This window comes from Pteropus vampyrus, unplaced genomic scaffold (genome assembly GCF_000151845.1).
Source record: "Pteropus vampyrus isolate Shadow unplaced genomic scaffold, Pvam_2.0 Scaffold84, whole genome shotgun sequence".
Classification (NCBI taxonomy): Eukaryota; Metazoa; Chordata; class Mammalia; order Chiroptera; family Pteropodidae; genus Pteropus; species Pteropus vampyrus.
In genome coordinates, this window is record NW_011888865.1 from 2,448,968 (window position 1) to 2,460,942 (window position 11,975).

General features: G+C 41.1%; 1 protein-coding gene across 3 annotated transcripts in view; it reads left to right on the forward strand.

Annotated features, from left to right (window-relative positions):
- The window catches only part of PRSS23 (protease, serine 23), an 11,502-nt gene extending 875 nt beyond the window's left edge, over positions 1–10,627 (forward strand). For 2 of the 3 annotated variants that reach the window (XM_011363270.2, XM_011363271.2), the window contains exon 2: positions 7,017–10,627. In XM_011363270.2, the coding sequence (XP_011361572.1) occupies positions 7,030–8,160 (1,131 nt within the window). In that variant the 5' untranslated portion in view covers positions 7,017–7,029 and the 3' untranslated portion in view covers positions 8,161–10,627. Of the gene's footprint in view, positions 1–152; positions 285–7,016 lie in introns of those variants that run through there. The other variant, XM_023532483.1, reaches the window with a different exon arrangement.
- The last annotated feature ends 1,348 nt before the right edge of the window (positions 10,628–11,975 follow it).

Consider the following 11,975-nt stretch of genomic DNA (forward strand, 5'->3'; position numbering starts at 1 on the left):
CAGCGCGGAGCGGGACAAAGGGCCAGTGCGCGCGGGGTGGGTGACTGCGGGGGCGCCGGAGACCACGTCCGCGCCGCCCTTGGGCTCGAGGATTGCTGGTCGCTTGGATTCACGCAGTGTCACTCGTAAGGCGGATGGGGAAAGCAGTTTCTGAACTGCTATCGTGGATGCCGGGCGGGAGTAGAGAAGGAGCCGGCTCTGAGCGAGCTCTCCTCTGGCTACACACACTTACACGCGCACACACCAACACCATCACCATCTCTTGTTTTCCTTGAGTTTTGCATGTATGTATTCCAACAAGATCCGAACACTAATTTTTAACTCTGGGCACGTGATGGTGAACACACCTTAGCAACAAGAAAAGTGCAGCAAGCACGGGTTGGGGAATTGGTTCTTTTCTCTGGAGCCTTAATTGATGACCGTGTGCTTCCCTAGAAACTGCTGTCTGTGAACTATCAACGGGCTTGTTGAAAGCAAATATTTCACTGTTCACGAGTTAACTTGTAAATAAAAGTTTGAAAGATGTTTTTTAAATGTTCTAAAAGAGCAGGGAGGAGAATTATTTAGGTGAAGGAAAATCCCCGCCAGAGTACAAATTAGGTTTGCTTTCTAACATCTCATGAGAAAGAAGCTGATAAAAATCCTGTTTGTTTTATTGCCCTTTGGGCGACACCCATGAGACTTCAGAAACAGCCACTAGGGAGTGGAAAGCTCCCGGTTGGTGTTGGCATGGGGCTGACTTCTCTCAGCTCCTGAAATTGAACTTGAGGGGATTCCTAAGCACTTTTTAGAAGCAGGTAGGCCAGTGCCAGAATCGTTTTCATGTGGTGGTGTGGGAAGGAGTTGAAGTTGAAGTTCGAAGTCAGCTGTGGTCAAAAGCCGAATGCCAAATTAATATCAGGATGTTTATTGCACTTATTTCAGGATGCTACTTGTGCATAATAGCATTTCAAATAGACTTTATCACTGTGTCTCCAGAAATCTGTTAGACAGGAACAGGTTTGAGATGGAGTGGAGAAAAGGAACTTAGGAAATGCCACAAAAAGCCATTGTATTTACTTGTGAAAGTGTTTGTGATCATATGCACACCGTCTGCATTTGAATAAATTGTTTAACTTGTATCAATCCCACTTAAAATCAAGAGATAACTTGTTATGTTTTCTTGTGCCTGAAACTGAAAAGGAAGCATTTTTTCTGAGGTAACTAATATGGATCTCATTTTGTAACACTGACAACTTACTCAGGTAGATGGTGAATGGTGGGCACATTTTTCTGTCTGTAGCATAAGTGCCACAGCCCATTCATTAATGGATCTGAGAACATTACTGGCCCTGCTCTGCATTGTTTAAGTGTCTCAGGTTCTCCTGCACGTTTCTTCTCATAGGTCCCTTAGGATTCAATCCACCAGACATCATTCATGCATAACTACCACTGACTCTGGGGAATTCGTTTCTCATGGACTCACCATTGACAGTTTTATACGCTTTGTTCCTGTTCTGCTGCCAAGTTTGTCCCAGTTCACTGGGGTAGTTCATTTTGCCTAAAACCTGATAGAGAAGAAGTTAAGCTTCATTTTTGACCACAAGATTATGTTTAAGGTGGTTTAGTCTTGTAAATGCCCTGCATTTCTTTCCTGTACAAGACTATAATTCTTAAACCATTATGTGATCAGGTCCATTTTACTTTGACAGATTCTGTGACTCTGGAAAATGAGAGCAAGCTTGGCTGCAGAGTGTTCACAGAGCTTTGTTCATGTTTAGGTATTTGCTTTAGGAATTAGCATAGTTTCACTGTTCAGTGTTCCTGGCCACAGATTCCATGGAAAACCCTTTGTCATCCTTCCAACTGGTGCCTAAAACTTTTATCTTTACAAACTTTCCCACTGTTTCTTTGTCATTACTGTTTATAGTGGTCATAGGAGTTCATACACTATGCAATAGAGAATGTGTGTCCTAAGGATTAGATTTCCCTCCCAGTACTAACTTGCTTTAGGGGTTTTATCATTCTCCCAAACACTGGCCCTCTTGAGGAGACCTGTGTTGTTGCAGTTTTGAAGACTAAGGTGCAGAACTCCTCCGAGAGATCAGTCTTGAGTGCTCCAATCATCTCCAAGCAGACGATTGTTGTTTGTACATCTAAGAAAGTCCCTTCACTGTAAGGTTTATAGTGGGTGTGTGAAGTGGCAGCATCCTCATAAGGTATATGTATTTTTAGAAAATGGACAACGGGACAGTGGCTCAGATTGAGTGATGGAGCATGGAACGTGTAATCCTCTTCTGAGTCAGATATACAGAATTGGAAAAGGAATATATAGTTTCTGTATTACTAAACATGGTGAAAAAATAATTGCCCACCATAATTTTCCATTCTGCTTTGCCTTTTAGGTGAAGTGATGCATGAAGATACTTAGTTGGGAACTTTAAAAGATAATTTTGTATATGAGAAATCCTTATCCAGTAACGACTTATTCCTAGAAAAGAAATGTTATAGACCTGAATTTTCTACATCCAGATTTAGATATAATGAGGAAAAGAGTTGGAAATCTTCATTTCTTTTTGAAATATGTAAGTTTTCCAGACAATCTGTAAGGATAAGGTGATTCATTTGTAAAGGTAAGAGAGAATTTAATTTAGGTAACCCGTTAGTTACCTTCCAGTTGCAAGCTCATGAATGTTTTTTATTATATCTGTTTACATCCTGGAGTGTTTATGTTTAAATAAAACGGGCATAGAGCAGGCTTACCTAGAGTTTATAAAAATGAAAAATATATTTGTCTTTGGGGAGTTTTTCTGTTATCAGGTGAGTTGGGAAATTAATGCAAAGCTACCAACCTAATTTTAAAGCATCACAGTTATCCTTAGTGTGTTATTAATGGAGAAGGGGTCAGGCTAAGGTGCGAATGCCTCAGGAAAGTCCTGCAGTGGGTAGTAGGGTTGGTTCCGCCTCATACCTCTCTGGAAGCATTCACACCCAGCCTTCCCTCCATGCCATTCTTGAAAGCCGCCCTCTGCTGGAAGCCTTTGTTTACTTTGAAGACTGATCAGGGAAATCTTGTCACCCAGATAAGCAAGAGATAGCACAATAAACTTTCCTTTTCCTTTACCCCAATGCACCATTATTTCGGGAGGAAAGGCTCCTGAGCGGTAAATGACAGTGCAGATGCCATCTGTAAACAGTGCTCGACCTGGACTTTTGAGACCCTGGAAAATTATAAAATTAGAGAATCCTGGACCTGAAAAGACCAGAGCTGAAACCACTAAAGAGATCATGTGGTTCAGGTCACTATTCATAATTTCTAAACCACCTTTAACACATTTGGTAGAAGGAGTGAGCAATTTATGAAGCTTGTAACTTTAATACAGATGTCAGCTTAAACCCATCTGAGGACTAAGAGCACACAACTGTATCTCCCAGTTTCTGATCAAGTATTTAAAAAACAAATCAATTTGAAATAATTTGACCTGTCAGTTTTTAAATCTGAATTAAAGTTTTTTTAAATGTAGTTTTATAGCTTTCAGAGTTACGTAGAAATGTTAATCAAGATAGAAAATATCAGAACAAGGTTTTACTCCACAAGTTATTGAATAGTGTAACTAGTAATATTGAGGACTTTTAAGCAATGTGTTAGCTGAATAGTAGTTTTTCTGAGATATTTGAAAAGTTTCGTTTTGTTTTGTTTTGTTTTAAGAAAAGTTTATTTCTAAGGCATTATAACTTCACCCTGGCTTGTGGGTTAGTGGTCCTTTACTTATAGATGGCTGACTTAACTGGCTAAATGACGGGAATTTAAGTTGTAAAGACTCTGAATCAGTAATATTTTCTAATAGTCATTAGATAATATTCTATTTAAAATAGTAAAATTCTAGTAATATTCTGTGGTGGACTCTGTAGCATTCTCCAACAACATTCTGTGATTTATAAGTGATCCTGGCTGTCCTTGGCATCATCATCATTGTTTTGCTGAAGAACAAATTTGGTCCTGTCGAGAGGCTGGAGTGATGCTGTGGCTAGTGAGGGAGCCTCACTGACTGTCTGGCGCTCACACCCAAGAAAAGGCTTGTTCTCATTTCTCCATGCCCACTAACTCTCATCAACTGGTTTCTAAAAATGTTTCTTTTTGAAATACAGACATTAAAAAAATTTAAAAAGAGGTATGCCATGGTGGCACTTGTGAGATGAGGCATATGCTTCAAGGCCTTTGAAAGTATTTTTTAAACTGGGTTTACTATACAGGCAAAGTCCTTGGAAAAATGAAATAAGAGTTAATTTTGCTTGAGAGGGGGGTTAATTCATTAATACAAGTTTCCTAGATAGCTTTTTAAATGTGTATTTGAACTAGTTTGACTCTTTCCTGCTGTTATCTTCCCCGACACCCTTGCCAATGGGTTATTTTAGTGTTTGGATAAATGGATAAAGCTAAAAACAGATGCCACTGGAGCAATTCTGCTGTAGTAGATAATTCAAACTCTATATTCCCAGAATACAGTTAATATACAAATTTCAGGTTTGGTATTTGAAGATGCTTGATCTAGATAATAATATGAGCGTATTTTAACCGTCATGCACATCAAAACTATTATGATACAACTTATGATAATCTATAGTCTAATACTATCTCATCTCCTCCTTTCTCTCCCCCAAGAATCATATTTTGAAAACAGGAATACTTGGCAGCTTGCACCTTTGTCTGGATTCTGCATTTTATTTCTTAAAGATAAGCTGAAGTAAAACTTGGCTTACATGTTAGCAGGCATTAATGTTCTCCACATTAGTCAAAGTGTCTAGGGGTCCAAGATACAGCCCTATGGGAGATGCAAGATTCCTCCTCATACACATCACACTTGGCAGGGATTCTAGTGTGGGGGCATTTAGTTACCTAGACAGCAACGTACATAGAGAAAAGGCTGTCCAAGCCCTAGCTATGTCCAAAATGTGGGTCCCTATCCAGAAGAATAATCAGACACAGAACCATCCCTCAAAGTCTCCTAAAGAGTTGTCTTCACCACATCTACCCCACCTGCAAAGTTCCCATGGGGGAAGAAGCCTCTACTAGCATTCACGTCCCCTCCCTCATCTCCTTAGAACTTTCAGTCTTGACAATACCCTCAAAAGCACATACAAACACGTGTGTGCATACGCACATACACTATGATTTCAAGGATTTAGAGAAATAATTAGATCTATTACTTTCTCCCAAAAGGGCCCAGGGACCTTTCTTATTTGGAAAAATGGGGAGAATCAGTTTCAAGGAATCAGGAAATCCCAAGGAACTGGCTTTTCCAGGACCTCATTCTTTTTGTTTCCCATCCCTGTTCTCCCTGACAGGGTGGAATCAAAGAGAAAGACAAACAGATCCCAAAGGTAGGTGGGGCACCCACACGTTTTAGAAATATAACATGTAGATAATGAGGATATGGATTGGCATACTCAGCTGGACTAGATCAGCTCAATGGGATTTTTCAGTTTTATGTAAAAGAAAGCAAAGATACCCCAAAATTGCAGCAGGTCTGCAATTTTCATTTTTTTATTTGAGAATAATGAAACAGTTTCTTCCTGACTCCTGCTACATTCTGCTAGCCTCTTAAGATCTAACCCCTCCTTGTCCTTGTTTTGGGATGTTTGATTGGGAGTGAATTACGCCACCTGCTAGGTCAACTTCTCTTGAACAGAAGATTCAGAGCCGGTCAGACGTACCTGATGCTTAAACATTTATGAAAGTACTACTTCCCATCTTTTGTTGTTGTGGGTGATTGATTGATCCTGGTCTTTAAACATAATTTTCAGGATAAAATCCAAACTCCATTTAGTATGCACAGCCCTTCATAATCCATCTCTGGTCTTCTGCTTCTACCACTTCCTCTGTTCCACACTTGCTAAACTAAGCGTAATTCCTGAAATGGCGCACCATTGCCTGTCTCCCTGCCCTCGCACAGTCCGTTGTTCCCTCTCCCTAAGAGCCTCCTTCACTCTGTCATACACTATCTGACTTCTGTTGAACTACGACACCCATCTCAAGCATCACCTTCCCTGGAACACGTGCCTGTTCTTCCCACTCCCCAGAACTGATTTCATACCGTTTCTCTGAGCTACCACGTCACCCTTGTGCATCTCTGTCATTAACACTTAGCATCATTCAAGAAAAGCATTTTGTGAACCACACCATTCATTCGCTCGCTCTTCCACTAATATGAGCATTCATTCAATACATCTTTTTTGAGTGCTAGCATAGGCCCAAATACAAGACTTTTAGACTAGCTGGCAACACAGATACAGAGACCTGAAAAAGTAACCAACAGTAACAGTCATAATGTGGTCAACCTTTGGCAAGGGTCTTGGTAGTATACAACAAAATCCAAAGGAAAAAGGAATATTTTGTTTGTTACTCTGGAACTAAATGTATAATAAAGTCGTTCCAATTTTTTGAAAAAAGTCATAACTCTCATACTCTTTTCTGAATGCACCCACCATTTAGATGTGATGGGAGTCCCAGTAAGTATGCCACTGTAGATCCATCCCTCCTTGTTGCCTTGTCACTCAGTAAGCTGAGTAATTTAAATCAACTCTCTACGTAAGTAAGTTGCTCTGAAAGTTTTCCAAGTACAAGCTATGAGAAAGAGGAAAGGAGGAAAGACAGGGACCAATAAAGTAGGAAGGTTTAGAATAAAGCATCAAAAAGGCTCAAAATTACATGGAAACCAGGGCTAGTTCATCAGTTCACCTGAGGATTAATAAATGTATGCACGCAGCCCCATAGTGGGCTGTCTCTAGGGGCATCTTAAGCATGGAAGGGAGTGAACACCCGATTTCATTTTAGGCGCCCAACCACAGAAATGTCCAAGGTCAAGCCCCTGCATTGTAAGGCCACTATCCAGGGATTCCTCTCCACACCCTGATTCCTGAGGAGGGTTTACAGGCTTAGAAACAACGACAGGCATGCCGCTGACTGCTCCCGGGGTAAACCGGCTCTCTCTTGGTAAGCGCTTGCCCTCCTGACCCGCTTGTCTTTGTTCCTGCAGAGTGGTGCTCAGCATGGCGGGGATTCCAGGGCTCTTCCTCCTCCTCCTGCTTCTCCTCTGTGCTGTCGGACAGGCAAGCCCCTCCGTTGCCCACTGGAAACCCACTTGGCCTGCTTACCGCCTCCCTGTTGTCTTGCCCCAGTCCACTCTCCACTTAACCAAGCCAGACTTTGGGGCTGATGCCAAACTGGAAGTGTCCTCCTCATGTGGCCCCCAGTGCCATAAAGGAACGCCACTGCCCACTTATGAAGAGGTCAAGCAGTACCTGTCTTATGAAACGCTCTATGCCAACGGCAGCCGCACAGAGACGCAGGTGGGCATTTATGTCCTCAGCGGTGGCGGGGCAGGGTCTTCAGGGAAGTCTCGGAGGAAGCGGCAGATTTATGGCTACGACAGCAGGTTCAGCATTTTTGGGAAGGACTTCCTGCTCAATTACCCCTTCTCAACATCGGTGAAGTTATCTACAGGCTGCACCGGCACCCTGGTGGCAGAGAAGCACGTCCTCACAGCTGCCCACTGCATACACGACGGGAAAACCTATGTGAAAGGAACCCAGAAACTTCGAGTGGGCTTCCTGAAGCCCAAGTTTAAAGATGGTGGTCGAGGGACCAACACCTCTAGCTCAGCCGTGCCCGACAAGATGAAATTTCAGTGGATCCGAGTGAAACGCACACACGTACCCAAGGGTTGGATCAAGGGCAACGCCAATGACATTGGCATGGATTATGACTATGCCCTCCTGGAACTCAAAAAGCCCCACAAAAGAAAGTTCATGAAGATTGGGGTGAGCCCTCCTGCCAAGCAGCTGCCGGGGGGCAGAATTCACTTCTCTGGTTATGACAATGATCGACCAGGCAATTTGGTGTACCGCTTCTGCGACGTCAAAGACGAGACCTATGACCTGCTCTACCAGCAGTGTGATGCCCAGCCTGGGGCCAGCGGGTCAGGGGTTTACGTGAGGATGTGGAAGAGACAGCAGCAGAAGTGGGAGCGAAAAATCATCGGCATCTTTTCAGGGCACCAGTGGGTGGACATGAATGGTTCTCCACAGGATTTCAACGTGGCTGTCAGAATCACCCCTCTCAAATATGCCCAGATTTGCTATTGGATTAAAGGAAACTACATGGATTGTAGGGAGGGGTGATATGGTGTACCTTCCTGGTGGCGCTTAATGGTCTTCACGTACCTGTTTTAGGAGAGGCCGAATTTTGTCATTGGTATGTGTGCGTGTGCGTGTATGTGTGATGTGTGTATAATGTGTCATAATATCTTTTACCTAATGTTTTTAAATTGCAAGATGACTGGCTTTATTATTTGAAAATTGGTTTGTGTGTCATATATCATTTAAGCAATTTGAAGGCATACTTTTGCATAGAAATAAAAAGCATACTGATGTTTGGGGCAATAGGGACTCTTTAGCAGTTAAGTTAATCTTTTACTTTTTGAGAACTTTGATTTTTATTTCATTCGAACTTGTTTCAAAGGTTTATATTAAATATGTGGCATACAGGAGATATAAATTCTTATGTGTGTGTATGTGTATATTTTCTCCTGAGATTCATCTTGTTTTCAGTTTGGGTTTTTGTCTTTTTTTTTTAGGCCTAAACACCGATGTTTCCAGATGGCAGTGTTCCCCACTGCATTCAACTCTTAGAAACTTTCACAGTACTTCTTAGGCAGTTTTATTTCGAATTTGGGGTTATTTGTACAGTAGTCCTTGATCAGTAAAAAAATCGTGTTGACTATTGGTATACATACTAAACTATATCTTACAGTCAGTCAGTATCCCAAGCTGCTTTCAGTTTTGAAATAGTTTCTCTTCCAAAGACTGTTGCTCTACTTTTGGGGAAGACTTTACATATGGATCTGCCAGCCTTGCGGTCACACCAGAGTGGGCAAGATTGTTTATGCCAATCCTTCCGTTTAACAAGATTTCACTTAGGTTTTTTGAGCTCTCTGTTTTTCAGAAGATGATAATCAGAGACTAATTAGAACAGATTGTATCACTTCCCCTGCTAACAGTTGTGGTCACACTAAAAACAATCATTGCATTTTACCCCCAGAGTGTAGCACATCTCATGTTTTATCATTTGGATGGAGTAATTTAAAATGAATTAAATTCCAGAGAACAATGGATGTATTGCCCAGCAGATGTCACAACAGAATAACCACTTGTTTGGAGCCTGGCACAGTCATGCAGCCTAATCAAAATTATTCTGCATAGTTTTCGGTGTGCTTTTGGGGAGCTCTGTACTTGTGCAATTTGGAGACTTTTCTCATGTACTTTACTTATTTTATAGTAACAATCATTGGAAGGTGCTCTAAGAAAAACCAATATGGCTTTTTTTTCACTAGCTTTAAAAGTGCCACTTTTATTGGACTAGTCTAAGCTGCAGGCACATATAATCAAGTATAGTAGTAAAAATGAATATTGGGAGAATGCAGAATGGATCAGAATCACCACTCCAATAAATGCCTTTATGAATGTTTTATCAATGTGATCATGACAGTATATAAAGAAAAGACTTTGACTTAAGTTTTCATTTATGCCTCTCAGCACTTCTTTCTAAATGTACCAGTGGAGGAAAAAAGCAAATGGATTATAAAGCAGATGCATGTTGTTCTCAATCGGCAGGTAATTTCAGTCTGCAATGTGGCTGTCTGTGAGGACATTCAAATACAGCACCGATGCTTAACCTTCCTCCAGGTGGCTTTTAACGTAATTTCTTGAACTTTTCAGAAGGATAATTCTGATAAGGCACTCAAGAAACATATAACCATGGTGCTTTCATCAGATCACATAAGAAATACTATGTGTAGCAAAGAGATGCAGGGTTCCCAGGAATATTCTGAGTTCCCGTAGAGTTTGCTTTGGAATCTAGCAGAAATCTAGCCTGAGGAAGAGGAGAGGTCTTCATCTCTATGTCTGGTATTTGGGGGTTTTGTGTGGTTTTGCTTTTGCTCGGTGCAAAAAGTTCACTGAACACCTAGTTTAGAACTGATTTTTTTTTTTTAACAGATGCTCCTTTTATAAAGCATCTTGATTTTTTATTTTGATTATTTGCAAGTTTGAAACTTCCTTCAGCAAAGATAGATAATGGTACAAAGTCAAAAATGTTTAGTTCACAAGTAGATGTAATTTACTAAAGGATTGTACCCACATGCTCTATACAGAGTAACTCATAGAACTAAAAGAAGACTAAAATAATTCTACTTGTCCATCTTTAAAAAAAAAAGAAAAAGCATGGCATTAAACTATTATGGAAGATGAAATAAAAAAGGACTCAACATTATTAATATTAGTGACATTATTAATATAATTAGTGCTTTTCATGTGTTAGTTATATATTGTAAAGATATATTCCCCGTAAGGTGGATAGAATGATGTTTCCCAAAGTGTGTACCTTAAACTCCCATTCCTCCAGATTTTCTACCAAAAATAAAAAGAGCACCATCATCAACAGGAGGGAGAGGCCTCTCAGCACTCCCTTTTTTTTTTAATCAGGGATTCACATGCTTGTTTGCACATAGAAAGCTCTAAGAAGTCCTGTAGGAAAGAGATGTGTTATGTTTTAAATTCTGCATGTCAATAAACATCTTTGATCATGGAATTCTTGTTTTCTCCTATAGTTCCTATGAGCAAAATGTGTTCTAATAAATACACTTTGAGGATCCTTGTAACAGCCTTTGGGTCAAAGTGATGATACACAGTCCGATGAGCCCTGAGTGGTATTAGGTATTGGTGTGTTTTGTTTTTTTAAAAAAACCCTGTATCCAGATTTGGAAAGGGTAAAACAGAAGAGAATAAACTTAAAATTACTTGTTGCTTAGGTCGTGGTAGAATTTAGGATACATTTATTTCATAGAGTTTATTCAGAATTTTGAATTTTAGAAAGGAGCTAGTCCCCGCTCCAAAATGGGAAAATAGGATGAAAGAGGTAAAGAAATATAAGCCAGTCAGTGGCAGAGCTGTACATGTATTCTTTTCTTTCATTGAACCAGAAATGGATTTTTTTTTAAAAAAAAGGCACCTGGGGAGTCATTTGAAACATCGAGATTATTTTCTTCACTCGGTGCGATTCTGTCTACGTGTTCTGCGGGAGGGCAAGCCCTCAGTGACACCTGGGTCAATATATAAGGTAGTGGTCTAATACCTACAGGAGTCTTTGGTTCATAACTTGTTGAAGATGACAAGCCCACACAAGAAAAATGACTCTATCCACCATGTGCTACCTGAAGGGTAAATGACAGCCACCCAGGGTATCCACAGGAATCCTAACAGCAGTCCTCAGCACTTCCTCTCTAAGGACTGGTCACGGTCTTGGGCCAGGGAGCATAATAAGCAGTCCCTGCCCTGGCCTGGCTTTCCTTCTTGCTTTGTCTGAGTCCACCTGTTCGTGTTTGCCCTTAGTCCTAGTCATGAACCAGTTCAAGGATGCCTTGAAGTTGCCTCTGTCAACTGATTTCTACAAGTATTTAGTAGAGTGGCCACGTAATTTATCATCTAGAATGGAATTATTTTGAGACTGAAAGAGAACTCTATTAATAATGAGGCTAGGACAGCGGATATACACCAGGTATGTCCCAGGAAATCTAGCATGTCATTGGTATACCCTTCAGAGCACTGTGTGGAATGCAGACGGACAGCCATCCTTGGTAACCATGGCGGGCTGCAGCTCCTGGGTGTCTGGGGTTTCATTGTTCCCACTGCATGCTTTCTTGGCCTGTGTCAGTGTTCTGAGGGCCTCAAATAGGGTAAGGGCATTTAAAACTCCGTTTGATGGGATGGGGTCTAGAGTACATAGGTGGTCAACAGGGTCCATTTCTAGCAGTTGAACAACATATCTGTTTTTAGTCTGCTGTTTCCCCAGAGAAGGAAATAAACCAGCTTCCAGGACAAGAGTAAACAAGGCTGAGAGCTGAGGCAGCAGACTGGTGTGGGAAGAGGGTAGGCTTGGA